The 18,794-nt window shown below is 37.9% G+C and overlaps 1 protein-coding gene across 4 annotated transcripts in view; it reads left to right on the top strand.

Moving 5' to 3' along the window:
- The window catches only part of WDR33 (WD repeat domain 33), a 90,484-nt gene that overhangs the window by 49,092 nt on the left and 22,598 nt on the right, over nt 1-18,794 (top strand). Inside the window, exon 8 of one of the 4 annotated variants that reach the window (XM_045516218.2) lies at nt 1,438-4,974. The exons of 2 other annotated variants lie outside the window; for them this stretch is intronic. In XM_045516218.2, coding sequence (XP_045372174.1) covers nt 1,438-1,562 — 125 coding nt within the window. In that variant the 3' untranslated portion in view covers nt 1,563-4,974. Of the gene's footprint in view, nt 1-1,437; nt 4,975-13,684; nt 14,454-18,794 lie in introns of those variants that run through there. One more of the 4 variants, XM_045516222.2, reaches the window with a different exon arrangement.

The raw sequence follows: 18,794 nt of genomic DNA on the forward strand, positions 1-18,794 counted from the left end.
AGGAGGCACGCCTGAATTGTGGTTTCTTTCATTAGTATTTTATAATCACATTTGAGTTAAATGTGCTAAAATTCATCAGGCAACAAATCTGCATTTCTTAAAAAAGTTAAGATTTATAGAGGAGGTTGGATTTAGTGGAAGGGTCAGCCTTCTTGGATTACTTCTAATATTTGATAAAAATGTAGGTGAAAGGATATAAATCTGCCATAAAATATATCTTATGAATATTTAGCCCGCTGTTCCCCGAAAATATCTCTGATTACCTCATTTACCACATGGACTTGGGGAGACCACAGACTTCATTTTCCTCTGTAAGTTACATAGGCATTCCATGGTATGATATATATTGTCTTCAAATAAGCTTTTAAACATCTTTTAATTGATGTATTAAGGCCTGGTTTTGAACTGGATAGTGACATCAGAAGATGGGTTTAAATCATTGCTCCTTCTGCTTGTTGAATAACCAGGTTTTCATGACCCATAAAGTTAAGTGGTACTACCTGTCTAACAAAGGAAATCAGATTGCAGTACCTATAGTACAGATAGAGGGCAGTGGTGGTGAAAATGTTCTCTCTCGGCCAGAACTCCCACCGTGCAGTTTCCTAAGAAATGTGGTGCCTTTGACAACAGTGACTTTCATGTTTGGTATCTCACACTGAACTCCAACCTTAGATCTTCCATGACCAGGAAGGACTCAGTAGACATTTGGGGAACTGGCACATATTTACCCCATGTCCCCACTGCCTAGACATGAAAATCTTCCAGTGTTATCTGGAAGGTAAGTAATGAGTGATTTTTTTTTCACAGGTTTGTTTTTTTTAGAAGCTGATTTTATAGTTGATAAAGTGACATTCTTGGTTTTTCTACGCCTGTCTGAATGTGATTAATACTTACAAAAATAACATTCAGCTGCAAAGTAGATTTTTACACATTAAAAAAATCTTTAGTGAAAAAGTACATATGAAAATCTTCATTTTCTTCTCATAGCTATCCTATTATCCACATTTCCTAGTAGTTGTGGTGAGCACTATTGTTTAAAAAAAAGTTTCTTTCATCTTTTCCTTCTGTACCTTTGGCTTTATTCCTGGAATCCTTGTTTGAAAATACTCTGAATCTGGGTGTAGCCCAGATACTTGAGCATGCCTCCCACTGCAGTGACTTGGTGAACTCCTACTCGTTCTCCAAGTCTGCTTGGCTGGGCTTCCCCTGTGCCTTCCCAATTCTCAGTGTGGTCGGCAATACTGCTTTTCACATTGTCTGAGCTTTTCAACACTTACTAGTGTGGTCTTGATATTAAAAAGCAAAATGGAAAAAATCTTACGTCAAAGTCAGCCAAAGCTGCCTTCCCTGTGAATTATGAGATGTCCATTAATAAGCCATGTTTTAGAGTCATTTTGTAATGCTAGAACACTCAGTCTGTTTCCATTCTACCATTAGTATTCACAGATAGCAGTACCTGCAGTCAGACCACCGGGAACACACCTGTAGTCGAACAAGTTGGATTTACTATTTGTCTCAGCGAAGAACACAGACCACGGGGGAACAGTGGGGTCTCTCAGTAAGAGGGTGTTATAAAGGTTGTATTGGAGGATTTGGACTTTGGGAAATTGGGGTGAGGGTTCAAGAAAGTGACGGCTGTCCCTCTTTTAGCAGAGAGGTTTGGTATTTAGTGGGTTGTGCAGGATGTTGTTTTTGTCTCACTTCATCCTGGTCTCAGAATGACTTAATGACGTACAGATGTTTAGTGAGTTTATCCAACAGGAGAACAGAATGATTTAGCTATAAGTGTCAGATCAGTTTGTAATAACATTTGAGGCTTAGCTGTTAGCATCAGATTAGTTCTCAGAGGTTAGGGACTGCTTTTTTTTTCCCCCTCCTCCAAAGCATTTAAGTCCCACTGGGTCTTACTATATAGGGACCAGCTGGGGAAGGTCAGGATTTAGTAGCAGTGACAATAGGCCCATCACTGGAACAAGCTGCAGTGATACTGACAGGTACATTTTTACAAAACTGTAATTGGGAAGCGTGTCAATTGTTAGCTGCCTAGAAGTAGTTAAGAGGTTTCCCCTACTCTGTTAAAGTAGGACACAACTTGCTAACGGATGCACAAAATAAATAGAGGCACAGCACAGAGGCTCCCAGATGCAGTTCAGGGCCACCAGAACTGGGTGCTGAGATGCTGAGCGGAGTTCCCGGGGAAGGGGCTTGCTGGCATCCCTCTTGTTGCTCAGGGTGGCCACTGCCTCTGGAGTGGCTTTGCTGCAAAACAAGCACCGTTTGCCTTTTTTGTAAAAGTGAAAATCCTCTTTGGATTTTTTTCTGATAGCAGAAATAGGTACAGGCATACCTTGTTTCATTGTGCTTCGCAGGTGGTGCGTCTTTTACAAACTGAAGATTTATGCCTGCGTCAAGCAAGCCTATTGGCACCATTTTCCAGCAGTGTTTTTTAAATTAAGATCTGTACATTTTTTTAAACATACTGCTGTTGCACACTTAGTGGACTTATATGTTAACATAACTTATATGCACTGGGAAGCCAAAAATTCATGTGCTTTGCTTAATTACAGTGTTTGCTTTATTGTGGTCTGGAACTGAACCCACAATATCTCAGAAGTCTGCCTGCACTAACACAGGTCTCTCATCAAAGTGAAGCTGTGTAAAGCGAGCTTTGGAAAAGTAGGGGTACCTGTAATGGGTAAAACACACTCTTTTTAAGAAACAAAATGAGTGAATTTTCTTGCATTAATCTTTCTGGGGACCCTAAAGTTTATCCTCCTAAATTCAGTGTCTAGGGATTAGTTCTTTCTTTACATACGGGAAGAGCCAGCTGTTTATTTTCTGTATTGTCTATGCTAATATATAGCAGTACATATCAAAGAGTTCTAAAGGCTTTCAGACTTAGGAACACTGTTAAAAACCTTCCAGTTTAAAATTATAATAATAGTAAAATTCTTCTCAGGTTGACCTAAGACCAAAAAAAAGGGGCCATGTTTTCATAGCTCCACTCTAGTTTTAGTCACTGCCATCAAAAATCACTGAAAAGAAATTTACATTTAATTTCATTTATTCAGATAATTGCTATGTACTGTGGGCCAGGCCCTGGATATGGAGGAGGGAGTCCATCAGTCCTGTCTTTATGAGCATACAAGTGATAGCTGGAGAGCTTTTTTTTTTTAAGCATCACTTAATGCTATATATGTATATTTTAACGCTATCTTAATTTCATATATATTCTAAAAGCACTGCATTATTGTGTGATGGTACATAGAAAAATATCCTTGTGATTAATGAGGTAGTTCTTAAAGTTCTTGTGACTTTAAAAGTGTTAACTTTTTAAAATCAGATATTTTGGGGGCATCTGCTCATGGAAGTGTGGAGATAACATTTTAAAACGTGGAGGTCTTGAGAACAAAATTTGTTTCCCAGAAAAATGCAAGATAACCTTCTGTTGTATCTTCACCTTGAATAATATATTCTCCTTCATAATGAATCTTTATCATTTGGTAAATATTGAGTAAATTTTAAAACTAGAAAAGCTAGGTTTGTAATTAAGAGTTGACTGTGGTACTTATGAAAAGTCTAGCGCACATTTGGATGGTGTCACATGATTAGAGTTCCATTAGACAAGCAGCGCACGGCGCAGGTCCTGGTCTCTGGGTGGTGCTGTGAGTTCTGCCATTGGTCTGTTGAGTTTTCCTACAGAAACAAAGAATATAATCATGTTTTGTCATTGAAATCTCCGTGATAGCTTTGAAGGTTTATGAGAACCTTAGAAAACTTTAAGAAAGAATTTAGATGGCAGAATTTCTGACAGCTTGATGCTCTGGAGAGAGCAGTAGTAGCACGAGAATGTGGTTAATTTGGACCAAACTGAGGATGATGACTTTACAGAATAAGATTTTTTTCCTGAAGAAAAATGTGTTCAATTGAAGTCTTAAACAGCCTGTAATGAACTATCATTTAGATTTTATTTAGTAAGTACAGTACATATTTTTACATGGGAAAGGCATTTCCGAGTTGCCACAGATTTCAGATTAGTATGTTACCATTTTTATCTTGGTCTAAATCACATGTAAATGCCAGAATGCATCTTTATGTACCCGAGGCACAAAGGTTTGTGGCACATTGTCTTGACTTAAAGTGTCCAGATAAGGTTTTGCATTTTGAAATTAAATCCATCTGGGCAGCAATCCACTTTCCTGATCCCCACAAGATTCCCTCTTCCTGTTATTCACCGTAACCAGTAGATTTGCATTTATGTTTTCTTTGTAACTATCCACTTACCAGGAGGGTTGAGGTAGGGTAGCACCAGTTTACTCTGTCTTCATAGTCCGTGATGAGCAAGTATATTTGCAATACACCATTTTTTTTCCTGTAAGAAGGGAGGAGTCAATTTTCTGTTTTGTGTATTGTTACCTTTAAAATGAAATGATAGACTAGAGTGTAATTGCTGTTTACAGTGGTTAAGTGACAAGGAAGAAAAAGCCGTTAATGTTATCCAACCTCTTCTCCAGCTGCTCCAAAATTCTAGGTACAGTCATAGTTTCTACTTAGGGCAATCTTTGTTTTTCCTGTGGGGTTTTCAGCATGACTCATTTGAGAGCAGCAGGTCTGGCTTTGAGTGCCAGCTCTGCAAGTCAGTCTCTCTCAGTGTGCATTTCCTCCTCTGTACAGTGGGGCTCACGGTACCTACCTCACAGGGTTGTTGTGAGGGTCCCAGAAGTACATAGAAAGCACTTGTCATGTTGCAGACGTGAAGTAGATGTTCATTGTGTAAGTCATATATGCAAGGAAAGATGAATTGAGTAGGAAAGATACAAAGGGTTTATCTATGAGGAGATTGGTAGATCAAGGACCTAGATGGGCTGTCATATATTGTTACCCTGTTTTCAGTGGTAGTTCTTAGCTTAGAAGTGTCATTGATAAAATTAACTGTATTGTAAGCCATATTAAATAAATAACATTATATTGAAATGGAAGTATGACTTATTTTTAAAACTTTATACCAGTCCTCAGACTTTACTTCCACTGGCATCTCAGGACCACAGCATGACCTAAGACAGTACTTCACCCCCACCTGTCCCCGTTCTTTTCCCTTTTTTGGTTGCTTGCTTGTTTGGTTTTTGAATGGATAATATATTTGAATCTTTTCTGAGAATCACTAGCTGTTTTTCTGAGTTCTAGTTAGGTAATTCATATTTGGTGAATATAAGATATACTGTTACTTGATAGATTTAGAGCAGAATATTCTTTCCATTGCTACTTTTTATTAGGTTAAAATATGTTGAAAAAATATAAAGGCCAAAAACAAAAAAGGATATGTCTTTGTAGTGTAAGTTATTTGGGCATTTTTAATAGACATTTTAAGTTAGATCATAATCACATACTCCATTGTTAGAGATATTTATATAACTAGCAGTTAAATCCGTATTTACTCTATTTTTCCTCAGTCTTTGACTTTCTCCTTCTATTGTTGCCTTTTCTAAAAATGAGTAGTAAAAGAAAAATCATTAATTCAAGCACAGTTAAGGTTGGGATGCCTTTCCTCTGCCGTGTTACTTTGGTTTCGGGTTCGGTGTGGTGGCTGAAGATGAGGATTAAAGCCCAGAAACTGAGAACTTTGTGGTCCAGCATGACCCTGGCCCCACCGAGTTCAGACGGGCCGCGGTACCTGGCTGAGCAGCACTCTCTCTCTGGGAGACACTGATGTCCATACTGGCTGCACGGATACACACACGTGTTCTTCACCATACAGCCGTGAGACTGAAGCCCACCATCAGGATGTATCTCTTGAGAAGTGTTCTCACTAGTTCAGATGGGTTTACTCTGATCTTTCCACATCTTGTCCGTCACCAGGAAGATGACAGACGAATACAAATGCAGGCCAACTTGCAACCTTGACCATTAGCAGCGCCGTTCCCTAACCAGCCAAGCTGAAGACCCCATGCAACATTAAGGTGCATTTTTTTCATCAGTCATGCATGGCGACAAGTGTACTCTGTGGATCACGTGGAAGTGTGATTTGGGGAGAGTTGTAGTGTCTGGATCACACATGCCCACTATGTGCCACGTGGAAGGCTGAGGTCTGTGATGCATCAGTGTTGAGGGAAAGGTAAAGAAAGAATTGGGTGGGATTAATGTCAAGGTTTTCTTGAGAATTTTCTGCCTTTTACCAAGGTAATAAACATTCATGAAAAGCTCAAACACTGAAAAGTAAAAAGTCAGTGTCTTCCCCTCGCCTTTTCTAATCTCACTTCCAGGGGTCGTCATTATTCCATGAATAGTTTGGTGTGAGTGTTTCCACAGCTCTTACGCATATGCAGAAAGATACCTTCTAAAAACTGCTGAAATGGGATTATACTACGTATATTCTTTTGCTGTTTGCTTTTCTCACGACACAGTGTATCACGGTCATCTTTCATGTCATCACTCCTCCCGTCTTTTCAGGGAACTGCTCTGTAATGTTCCATAGCACGTATCTACCGTAGGTGATTTAACCGTTCTCACTTGTAGACATTTAGGGTTTGCAAGAGGGTTTTACTAAGACGACGTTGTGCACTAAGCCTCCTGGTACCTTTATATTTCTTCCCACTCATGTAAATTTTCCTTCAGGATAGAATCCTAACAATAAACTTGGTGGGTCAAAGAATAGGAACATTTAAGCTTTTCAAAGATACTTCTGAGTCATTCTCACTGTCCTGGAGTCATTAATGAAAAAGTTTAAGAATATTATTGTGGTTCAGCCAGAAGTTCTAGAGATAACGTAGGATTAACATTTTAGGAAATTTCCACCATTTCAAAATGTAAGCTTATTTTAAAAATGTATAAATAATACGCACCCATGGTAAAAATCTTTTCTCCGGCACCATACAGGGATGGAGTTTGGATAATCCTTTAAAACTAGTTTGTTTTGTTTATTCCTGTGGTTACCATCAGAATTAAAATCATGTGCTTGTATTTTCTGGTATATCTGTCTGACACAGTGTCTCTTTACTTCCTATCATGAAAGATGAGGAATTTCATGTACTTACTTAACACCACCAGTCATGCCTTCTACCTCCTGGGTTTTGTTACAAATTATAGTTGTTTTGATAGTTCCCTTAAAGCTTTAAATGTTCTTAGTTCTTTATTTGGGGGGGCTATCAACTTTAGGCAACATTCCTTGACTCACCGTTATGTTACGTAAGGAAATCTATGCCCCTCGGTTTCTTTCTGCTTTTCTCCTGTTTATCTCCCTTTATTTAAAATAAGCACTTGCAAGGATTTTTAACCACTTAGAAATTCTTTTTAAAAAAGTGGAACTGATAAATAGAAGCACACGACTATGAATGATCGTATTGATCTCAGAAACAAGTATAATCAGTTTATAATAAACCCTGTGGCAGTTGTAAATCGTCCTACTTGAAGAATGTCAAGGTCAAGTGAGATTCTTAAACCCCATAAACTGCTGAAAGTTAACACCACAATTTAGTGTGCTTTATTTTTTTCTTGCAATTCTAATTATTTTCTTTTTTCTTGATGGCACTAAAAGCCTTTATCAGCGTTTTTTCTTTTAATTTTGCAATCATAGTAAATGGGATTTGTTTTTATTTTTGAAGGCACTCTTCACCAGCTTTTCTGACTTCCTGCTGTAATTGAGTCTGACTGTCTTCTGTGCCTGTGACTGCAGTCACACTGGGTTTTGTTTGCCCTCCCCTGGTAGGTCCACTCTTACACTTTCAAAAAAATCTTCACAAACAGTGCTTGAGAGGTAAATTTCAAAATTCTGATGTCAGAAGAGATCTGTAATTTGCCATCATACTTGACTCATAGTGTGGGTTTCAGATTCTAGGTTTGAAATCCTTTTCCCTTACAATTTTGAAGACCTCCACTATTTTCTATCAGTTCTGCTGACGAGAATTCAGATGCTACTCCAGTTCTTGTTATTTGTATGTAACCTGGTTTTCCCCTCTGGGTGTTTTTTAAATGATCTCTTTTTCCTTGTGGACTGTTTTTTGTTTTTTTTTTTTTTAAACCATGGGTATAGATGTAAGTATTTTAAACTGAGTCTTTATTGGCTCACTTTGACCTGCAGTCTCAAATCTTTATTCCATTAAAAGGGTTTTTCTTCTTTCTTTGATGATCATTTCCCATCATCTCTGATTGTCTTTTAGAACTCAGTATATGAATGTTAGCCCTCTTAGAGCTGTCTCCCTTGTATTTCTTTTTCATTTATACTTTCTGTTTCTGTCCTTTTCTCTAAGTATTGAGAGATTTCTTATGTTATATCTTCCAGAATAGGATCTTCAGTCATGCCCAATCTGTTACTCAGCTCTTCTGATGAAATTTTTATTTTATCCACTGTGTGTTTAATCTCCAACACCTCCTAGTGGTTCTCTGGTCTTTTCATTTTTCATAGTGGCCTGTTAACATTGTTTATTTGAAATGCATATGCCCTTTAAAGCTTGTAGTACAGTGATTGAGACGTGTGTGTGTGTCTGTCTGGTTGGGTCTGTTGTTCCTGTTTGTTCTCCCTTGGATCACTTAATCTGTTTCTTTTTCCTGGTCTTTCTCTTTCCTCTTAGTGGTTTTTCTCAAATGTCCAGTGATCTTTGGTTGTCCAAGCATTTGAATGATTTGTGTGATTAGTATAAAGTTGCTGTCTTTCATTTCTTTTGCAGTTGAATAAGTCCACTTGCCCAAAAGACTCCTTTGCTTGGTAGTAGACCTCACTGTGGACTCTGTACGTGTATGTGTGTGTGTGTGTGTGGTGAGCTGGATGCTGGATGGGGGAGAACAGTCTTGGAGTAAACTGGCAACTGCCACGTTGCCAGAGTGAGTGTGCTGTGGTCTGGGATGGAGGGCTTACTTTGTTTATTTCACTCTTGGGTGGACGGGACCCCCCCCCCCATGTCATCTCCCCCTTTCTCGCTCTCTGTCCCCTCCCTTCTTCTGTTAGGGTCATAGTGTGGCATCGGCATGAGATTTGTGCTACTTTCCTCTCCAGCCTTAAGCCTTGCTGTGGGATTTCTCCCCAGGCTTACCTTTGCGTCCTTTAGAAAGTTGCTGCCTGGCTTTAGCTGAGTGTAGCTGTTCTCTACAGATGAGGGGTCAAGAGGTGGGGGCCTGGACAGGTTGCGCCAAGGAGACTCTGTAATCACCCTCATTGCAGCGTCACGGCCTTGGTCACCGAGCTGTCGGGGAGCCTGGAGCCTTTCTAAGGCCCCAACAGCCCTCTGGATTTTGGGTTTTATTTTTCTCTGCTCTGATTTATTCATCACTGAGCCCAACTGTTTTTGGAGGATGCCCACATTTAGGGTGAAGTTTTTTGGAATTTTTAAAAAATTTGTGGTCAGTGACAGTCTTGGGAAATAAGTGCATCTACTGTAAACCTTTGAAAGTAATTTGGGAGGGGCCTGCGTATATAATTTCACCTAGTAGTAAAATCATAATTTACTCCAAGACACAGTCCTTTTTTGACAGTGATGACCTTGAAACAGTTTCCCTTACTTTTCTCCTGGTATTCTTCTACTTCTGTCATTTCTCCATTTCTTAAGAAATATTATGTTATGTATTTAAGTTTTTGATCATATATTTGAAGCTTAAGGTAACCCGTAGCATTTGGGGGATTTAGAGGTAAGTGATCAATTAACCGAAAGAATCTTGAGTTAAACCTACCATTTTTCCTGTAGATTTCTTTTTTTCCTAGAACTGAGTTAATACTCTTTTAAAATAGAAAAATTAAGAGAATTTTCGAACATTTACTTAATGAATATAAAAGAAAGTGATTGGTATTATCTCAGTATTGGAGAATGCATTTTATTCTAGTGGGGTGAATTGTATTCTCTGTCATCAAAAATACTGTCTTCCTTAGGTACTTAAAACATAGTAAAAATAATACAGCAAAGGCAGTGATGGCCCCCATTTTAGGCATTAGATCAAGTCTGGTACTTACGTTGGGATGTTGATAATTAGAACTGTGTTCTTTTTTCTCAGGGTTCATTTGAAGACTGAAATTTAGCAAAGCCTTACAAAGTCTCACTTTGGAGAAGTACTTTCAAACTGAGTCATTTTTTGCTTTCCAGTCTTCTGTTCATGGTAGTTAACAGCTCTTACTAAATAACTCTACATGGAAATAATCTATCCCCATGGTGAGCTTTTTCACGGCAGAGATTGGATTAAAATAAGAGCTTTTTAAAATTGATTATTCAAAATGTGTGATAGGCATGTTGCTAATAAGTGCTTCATACATTTTATTTAATTCTTGAAACAACTCAGTAATTGAGTAATTCATTTTACACATGAAACATTAAGGCTGAGCAAGGGTTAAGTAAATTATAGAAGGTCATAACTGTTAAGTGACATTTGAGGTTTAAACAGTTCAAGTTTACTCCTTTTTTTTTTTTTACTGTTAATCATTGTATAGCACATGAACATTAAACATAGTACCTATATGAATTACATTGTATTTAACATACCCTTTACTTGATTCCAAATAAAACTGTTCTGACACTGTACCTGTGCGCCTGTTGGCCACAGCTAATTTTCTCTCTTGGTTACTTCTTCCAGAGGGAGGGAGCTGTAGCAGATTGTACGTGGAGATGAGAAGTTTTGAGATTCACCCTTGACACTGCTCAGAGAGGAGGGAAAATAAAACATTGATCTGTTTTCCCTAGAAACACAGTTTTTAAAAAAATGTATTTTGAATGGGGTGGGTAATTAGGTATTTATTTATTTACTTAAATGGAGGTACTGGGGATTGAACCCAGGACCTTGTACATGCTAAGCACACACTACTGCTGAGCTCTGCCCTGCAATTTTGGTTTTTAATACAAGATGTGTAGATGTATTTTTTTTTGCTCTCTGGGCTTTTTCATCATACATTCATTCATGCAACGAAGTACAAGAAGATGGCAGATTTTAAACACCTCACAAGGAAATAATGGTATTCTTTACAATATGTTAAGTTTAATTTGAGCTGCTTTGGATTTTCACATTTCCTAATAAGCATTACTTGGTTCCCACATTTCTTGAATGGTTAAGATCTTTAGGTCTTTCTGAGATCTATGGGCAAAATTTTGAAAATGTATTATATTTCCTCATTTCATTTATAATGAGGCTTTGGCTGGACACAGATTCTAGAGTCAAAGTTTTTCCCTCACTGTAGCACTATCAAGATTGTGGTTTGTTCCACTGTCTTCTTGCGGCCAGTGTTTTGATGAGAAGTTTTATGGTAGTTGTGGAATGTCCCTCAGTTGGGGTTTATCTTCTTTTTTTTTTTTTCACCATGGGTTTTGGTTTTATGGGATTTTGGGGAGGAAGATTCCAGTGGTAAAGTACCCTTTTTTTTAAGTCACATCAGAGTAAGAGGTGTATACTGTCAACCCTACTTGATGTTGACTTTGATCAGTAGGTGGAAGCAGTGTTTGTCAGCACGCTCCAGTGTAAGACTGCCCTCCCCATCTCTGTACAGTTCCCTTTGAAGGCAAGTCGTGAAGCACAGCCCACACTTCAGGGGTGGGAGTTATGTTCCACAGCACTGAGGGTGAACCTGAGTTATTTGGAATTTCATGTTCGAGAGATTCTCCCCCTCTTGTTTACTATTTATTTATATCACTATGGACTAATGGATATTTATTTTACTGGATTATGCTTTCACTGTGATGGGAACTAGGTAATACCACCAGCTCCCAGATGAAGTTTCCTCCGATATCTTGTTTCTGTTTTGAAACAGAAATGAAGACAAGAATCAAGATCTGATTGGAGTGTAATGCCATATCAGACTATTCAGTCATAGAAAAAATTCTTAGTTATAGCTAGAAATTATAATCTGCTGGGGATCATGTGATAGACACCCACCCCTGGCAGTATTTAGGGGTTCACGTAACCTTTTTGTTCTGAGACAGGTAAATTTCTATAACTTGACCATTGCTACCATTCTTTCTTCTAAGAGGGGAGTAGTAATAAATGGACGGGATTAAATAGGGAACCACTTTTACCGACAGTATGCAAATATACCCCAGAAGATCCTGGCAGAACTCAGAGATTCAACGTACAGTTGATGCTGTGCGTGGCTGTGATTGCCATGGGGTGGGTGAATTACTACCTTGGCCTGGATTATTTGTTGCCCTTATGTGTCTAAACTTTCAACTTAAAAAAAAAAAAACAAAAAAAAAAACAGTCTCCTTAATATGGCCAGCTATTTTTATCTTGTTTTCAAAAGGAAGGCTTACCCTAGAAGTGACCCTACAGTATCATTTTAAATGGTTTTGCTTTTTCTTCTTAATTAGGAGTTTCAATCATGGCTTCTGTCATTCTTGGCCAAGGTGTCTGCTGAGACTAATAACTATTATTAAGTCACATAGGTACTGCTCTTTTCTGGTAGTCCTGCTCATTCTTTTAAAGGTTTTTTTGGTTTTACATTTTCTTTCTTACTATTGAAATATGAATGTGTGCAGAAATGCACATGAGAGCATTAGACTATAATTACACACACATGCACACACACACTAGTGTACCCTTTCTTACAAAGGACTTTGCTGCTGATTTCTGCATTGTGTGGAACACAGAGTATCTCCCATCTCAGAAGGCTGAAGCACTTTGCAACATTGGTTGTTAACATCCAGCTGTTGGGGCAGGGCAGCAGCAATGAGGCTGAAACAGTGTTTGGTTGTTGGGTTCCTTCCATTTAATCTTCTTTGATAAATAGTCTCCAAAATAGCCTTGTATTTTTTAAAAATATATTTTAAATGTTTTTAAAAGCCAACAAAGAGGAACTTGCTGGTTGGCACAAAACATGCTGCAGAATTGCTTCTTTCTTGTTACTCTAACTGAAGGGCAGAGAGTTGACACCCATTCTGTACACTCTCAGACAGTGCTGTGGGGAAAAAATGTGGATTTCCCTGTTGTATCGGTAGTCATCTGATTTTTTTCCCTCCTTTCACTACCCCCAAGATTTTTTTTATAAATACAGTTTTTAAAATTAACTCAAATGGAAGTTGTGCTTTCCTCTGACCCTTCCCCCAGACAACTGTGTGACTTTAACAGCAGTGTGACACGCAGGTTGCAGCAAAGCTTATGTCTGCATGTGTTTTTATTGGGCAGAAATTACATATTTAGTCAGAGATTCATAGTTTTTTTCACTTTGCACCAAAAGTAGTTACATGGCATTAATCTTGAGACATATGCTTAATTTCAATTTTTAACCTACTTGACAATTTCTTTTAGGCCCAGCCTTTGTCACTGTAAATCCATGGTACAAATAAATAGAAACCATTTTACTTGAATATGCAAATTAAATGTGTGAGTTAAGTAGAAGATTGGGACATCTATGATGTATCTGCTACATCCTTTGAATATCAGATAGTCCCTTTGAGTTTCTTTGTATACAGGATGCTCTTCTGACTCCGTATGTTTCAGTTTCTTATAACCTGATACCACTTTTGTGTTAGTGCTCAGCTCTGTCAGATCCTTACATTTTGCCATGCTTATGTATGAATTTTAAAAAGAAGCATGTGTGACGGGTCCCTTTACTCGCTTCTCTCCAGTACGCTTCCTCTCCCGCAGAGGTGTCTGCTGACCTGAATTTGGTCATCATTGCCAGACCACAGAATAAGCTAGCAGATTCAGAGTTTCACAAGTTAGTCTTCTGAGGGACTTGGAAGTATTCTGAGAAAGAGACTCATGGTCAGCTTCTCACCTACAGGTTTGTAACGTACATTGAAAGCGCTGGAAGCTCTCACACGTGGGAAGAAACTTACCAGTCCCGGGTTTTTTTTACCTGAGCATTGCCCAGCTGTTTGGCCGAGGAGCCCCTCACCTGTGACCCTGTGCACCGTTGTTGCTTGGACTGTGCTTCATGTAAACGCTGCCTAGAGGTGTACTCATTTCCAGAATTGATTTCCATTTAATTTCATAGTTTTTCCCTAATGTTACTTTCTAGACTTAGATGACAAAGATAGTAATTATTCCTTCAGTAGATGTTCAGTGCTGAATCAAGTTTAAAATCATTCTGCAAAAAGGGAAGGTAAAATGTTAATAAATTGCATGTTCATTGACCAACGTACCAGTTACTTATGCTCCTTAATTTTAAAAATTTTTGATTCTGCTGATTTACTGAAGCGTCTAGCTGTGGACCATGGCTACACACACCCTCTGCCTTAATCTGATCTGTTACCTTTTATGTTCTTGTGGCTGGAAGCAGCCTGAGTTCGTTGTTAATGTTTGCCACGCTTTCTTGAATAACAGTTCTTCAGCTGTTAATGTTGTACAAGATGGTACTTGAATTTTGTTTGCTTTTTTCCCCTTCCTGTATTAGAAAATCTTGGTGCTTTTTGTAAGTTATGTATAAAAGAAAATTTTCTTAAGATTTGTTGATATAATGGTCTGATCCAGGAGAAATAAAATGGGAAAATGGACACTATTTCTGACCTTCAAATAAAACTCTGTATATTGATTTTCAGACTGTTCACCGAGCCCTTGGGTGAAATGCATTGTCTTAAGGCAGGGCTATGTACCTGTGTGGGGGGATAAGCCCCTTAGGATCTGGTGAGTTTGTGGAGGACAGATGAGTTTCTTGGAAAATGCACAGGGGCACCAAGTTTTCATAGAGTTTCACAGAAGCCAAGGAGCCTCCTCCTCTAAGGGAAGAACCCCCGAACAGACCTTGTTTCCTTACTGGCCTCCAGCCTTCCTTGCACTACACTTTACTGAGATAGGAAGTTAACAAACTGACTGTTAAAAAAGTAAGTCTAGATTTGTTCACCTAATAGCTAAGGACTAAACCATCTACCCTGTTAGTCTTAAAATTTTAGGGTTTATTAGGGAGCCTCTACATTATATTTCTAGGATCTCCTTTAAAGAGCAACAATGCATTAAGCATTTTGTCATTAGTTAGGAAAAGTCTTTTTTGCATTCTGCACCTTGCTAGTTCAGTCCTACTTATGTAACTTTTTTAAAATACTTTTTTTCTGTTCTTATTTTGTGGAGAAAGTTCTCTCCTTGCATTAGTTCTGTCAGCTTACTTTCAATCTATATTCAGAAAATTTTTTTATTTTACGTACTAACTTTCCTGACGGTTATTATTTATTGATTCCATAAATACTTCCTCAGTGTTCAGTTCTGTTCTTAATAGTAGGAGCCCAATAAATGTTGCTATTGAGCACACTTATTTTGAATTGTGAATGGGTGAAAGAGAAATAAACGTGTGAAAGAGTGCTCAAGCAGAATAAATAAGATTATTGTCTACCTTCCCATTCAGTATAAGTCCTAACGTACAGTTAAAGGTTGCTTTCTGCAAATAACTATTGTGAAGTAATAAGCTAAACCATCCTGGAGTGTCAGACACAGGTTAATCCATGCAGCAATGTCACCTGTCTCCCAGAGATGCTCATTCTGTCACTGTTCTTTGAAATAGGACCCTGAGGGGATGTTTGGTTAGCTAAGAAATGATGCAAAACTTATTGCCCTCAAGGCTTAAGCTCTGAAAGTAACCCGTCTGGTTAGATTAACTTGGGATTTCTTTGGGTAGAGTTAATTAAGTCATGGTTGCCACATGCCTTTATTCTTAACAAGATCCTGGTCTTCCGGATCAATCTAATTCTCAGAGAGTTAAAAAGTAATTCATATTTTTGTATGTATTTTTAGAATTTAACCCTAAGTTCTTTTCTTGCATAGTTCTGAGAGATGGAAAGGTATGCAGAAGTTTGTCTTCTGACCCTCCTCAGTTAGACTTGAGAAAGCAAGAGTTGGTTGATAAGTGAAACAAAACAAAGGGAACAATTCTGCCCCTTCATTTGGATGTCAGGTTTAGAGACAAGAAGGGAAGGGTGGAGTGGGAATCAGGTAATCCCAGCCACCTCTGGACACGAGCCTAACCCTTTTAAGCCTCATTTTCACCTTGTTTTACAAAGTTACAGGGCTGTAGAACTTTGCAGGTCTTCCCTGGCACTAGTATCTGTTGAAGATATTTTTGTCATTGCTATTCATTGTGTAACTGAGATAGTGAATAAAATTAATAGGATTATGGGACTTTAAGGAGAAGCTTTCTTTAAAATGGCTAATTACAGTCTAACTCAGTGTTGTCCAGTAGGACTTCTTGTGGTGATGGAGATCTGTACTAACGCTGTCCAGTGTGCTGGCCAGCAGGCACACTATGCACTTGAAATGTCGCTGCTGTGACTGAGGGGCTAGTTTTAACTGTAATTAAAACTAATTTAAATAGCCACATGTGACTAACAGCTGCTGTATTGAACAGTGCAGGTTAAATTCTCAAGTATTTATAAGCATTCAAAGGGGCTCGTACACATAGATTCGTCCTGACACTCTTGTTCTTTATATAAGGGTTTGCATTTTTAGACTATGGCAGTGGTACCAATTTTGAAATCTTTCAATCTTTCAGTATTATCCCAATATTGAAATCTTTCTTCAAGCATAGCCTCCGTTTCTAATTGAAGTCAAGCGTGGCCAAGGTTCTTAGGACCTTTCCCCGGGGCTTCTGGAGTTTTTACTTGGTAACCGTGTGCCTACATCGCTGGCTTCTCTGAAGCTCTGCCATCCTACTGAGGATTGTGTGTTTACTACAATCTACCTGTCGACTCCTGTCAATCCTGCAGGGCTACACTTCGTTTCTGTGTTAGGCTTTGTAGTATCTGGAGCAGGTTTGGTGTTCTCGAGCATTTTATCTTTGTATTTTTTATGAGCTTGATTCTGAAAAGTCTAAATGCCACTTTAAAAAATACTTGGTTTTTTGGTGGCAAGACAATTTTAGTCCTAAAATCTTGACCCATCAGCAAGCTGTTAAGTTTAGTACTAAAATATCTAGGTTACTAGGTGGTAAAAACAGTTGTCACTTGAATGTTCCGTTAAGTCTGTATTAATTGCTTCTGTGTTGCGAACACCACATTCTTGGAATTTCCATGTTTGAGGATAACAAAGAACTTGGAATAATTCTATCCTGAAATTCTGGACTTTTGAAACGATAAAAATCAGTGTTAAAGGCATTCTTTAGGGTTAATGGTTGAAACTGATAAGCCATGTGTTTGGGATTCAATCCTTTTTCTATGAGATAATTTATATAAGATTACATTTTTATATATGGCATGCCAGGTCACAAAACCTGTATCCTTGAAACTTAATTCAGCCATGCCGAGTCCAAGAGCTTTCAATGAAAACTTGCGTCCCCACTGCAGCTCTGAAGCACATCTCCCTGGGACCACAGGCACTGGTTAGTTTGTATTGGCAAACAAAGGTGCTAATTGGTATCAGTCATTCCCTTGCATTTTGAATAGAGGGAAACCAAAGGCAGTTGCCATTAAATAAAGTAATAAAAAGCACACGTGAACTTCAGGTAATACAGAAGAGTAAATGCCTTCTTACTCTCATGCCATCTCTTCTCCCTAAAACACTATTACCAGCCTAAGTTTTCTCTTTTTACAAACGGGGCTAAATTACACCTTGCTTTTCTGCTTATATTTTTAAAAAGTCGGGCCTATTGAGGTATAAGTTAACAGGTGGTAACATTCACCCATTTTGGTGTACAGTTCTATGAATTTTGACAAATATACACACCATAATCAAGATACATAACATTTCAGTCCCTCCAAAAACTTCCTTCTCACTGCTTCATTTTTGCAACCACCACCACAATCAAGATACAGAACATTTCTATCACTCCAAAAAGTTTCTCCTTTCTGCCTCAATTTTAACAGCTGTGTTGTATTCAATTATATAGATTTACCTTAATTTTTCTAAATAACCCCTCATTGATTTATATTTACGTTGTTTCCAGTCTTATAACTCAAACCAGGTACAATAAATACCTTTGTATATAAATGTTGGTGTACTTTGACAGCTACAGACATAGGGTGAACTCCTAGCAGAGAAGTTACAGAATTAAAGACTGTGAGCATTTAACATTTTGATAGGTAGGGCCAGATGGCCTCCCCCGAAAGTTGTACTAATTTACTTTCCAACCAGTTCTGCATAAGAGTGCCTGTTACTCTTAGCACTGGGTGTCACCAATTAGATTTTGCTAATTTGATGGATAAGCTGTTACTCAGCAAAGTAACTTGCTTTTTTTCTTCTTCTCATTTTAAAAACATACCAAAAGTTAACACATACACAAAATCCAACCCATGTTATTTATGGCTAAAACCACAAGCATTAGAGGAAATAAGACTAGAAAAACCTTAACTTTGTTTTCACTGTCCCAACCAATAGCATTTAAATTTCCTGCTCACTCTTATGTACATTTTTATAACCAGCCTCAGGATACGCACCATTTGTGCTTGTATTATGTTTGCTTTTTAAAAGTTTATTTCATAAGCATTTTTCTTTCTTCCAGAATCTTCATTTTAATCTTTGTATGTTTATTTCTTCTATTTCTGGGCTATGGCACAGTTCATTTAATCATTCTACTTCTAAAATTTTTTTATACTTTTTTTTTTTTTACTATTATGAACAAGGCTTCAAATGCCATCTTTTAAAAATAAAAGTTTAAAAAAATCCTTTAAAATTTGTTTCATAGGATAAATTTCACTAGTCTGATTCTTCTGGATCTAAATGTAGCAAAATCAAATGAGAGGATAGAATCTTGTGTTTGAAGTAGTTTTTGTCACTTCATTGAGAATTCAGTGACTTTTTCCACTGGAGAAGGAGCCAGTTACATAGCAGTTTGCCTCTGTGCCAGCTTAATGTATTCCTTTTTTTTTTCATTAAAAATTGTAAAAATGATATGCAACTTATAAAGATTTCATATCCACTTTCCAGAGGTAATCAACCCACTGTTATTTAGTAAATTAAATTTTTTAATTTAA

This window comes from Camelus bactrianus, chromosome 5 (genome assembly GCF_048773025.1).
Source record: "Camelus bactrianus isolate YW-2024 breed Bactrian camel chromosome 5, ASM4877302v1, whole genome shotgun sequence".
NCBI classification, from domain to species: domain Eukaryota; kingdom Metazoa; phylum Chordata; class Mammalia; order Artiodactyla; family Camelidae; genus Camelus; species Camelus bactrianus.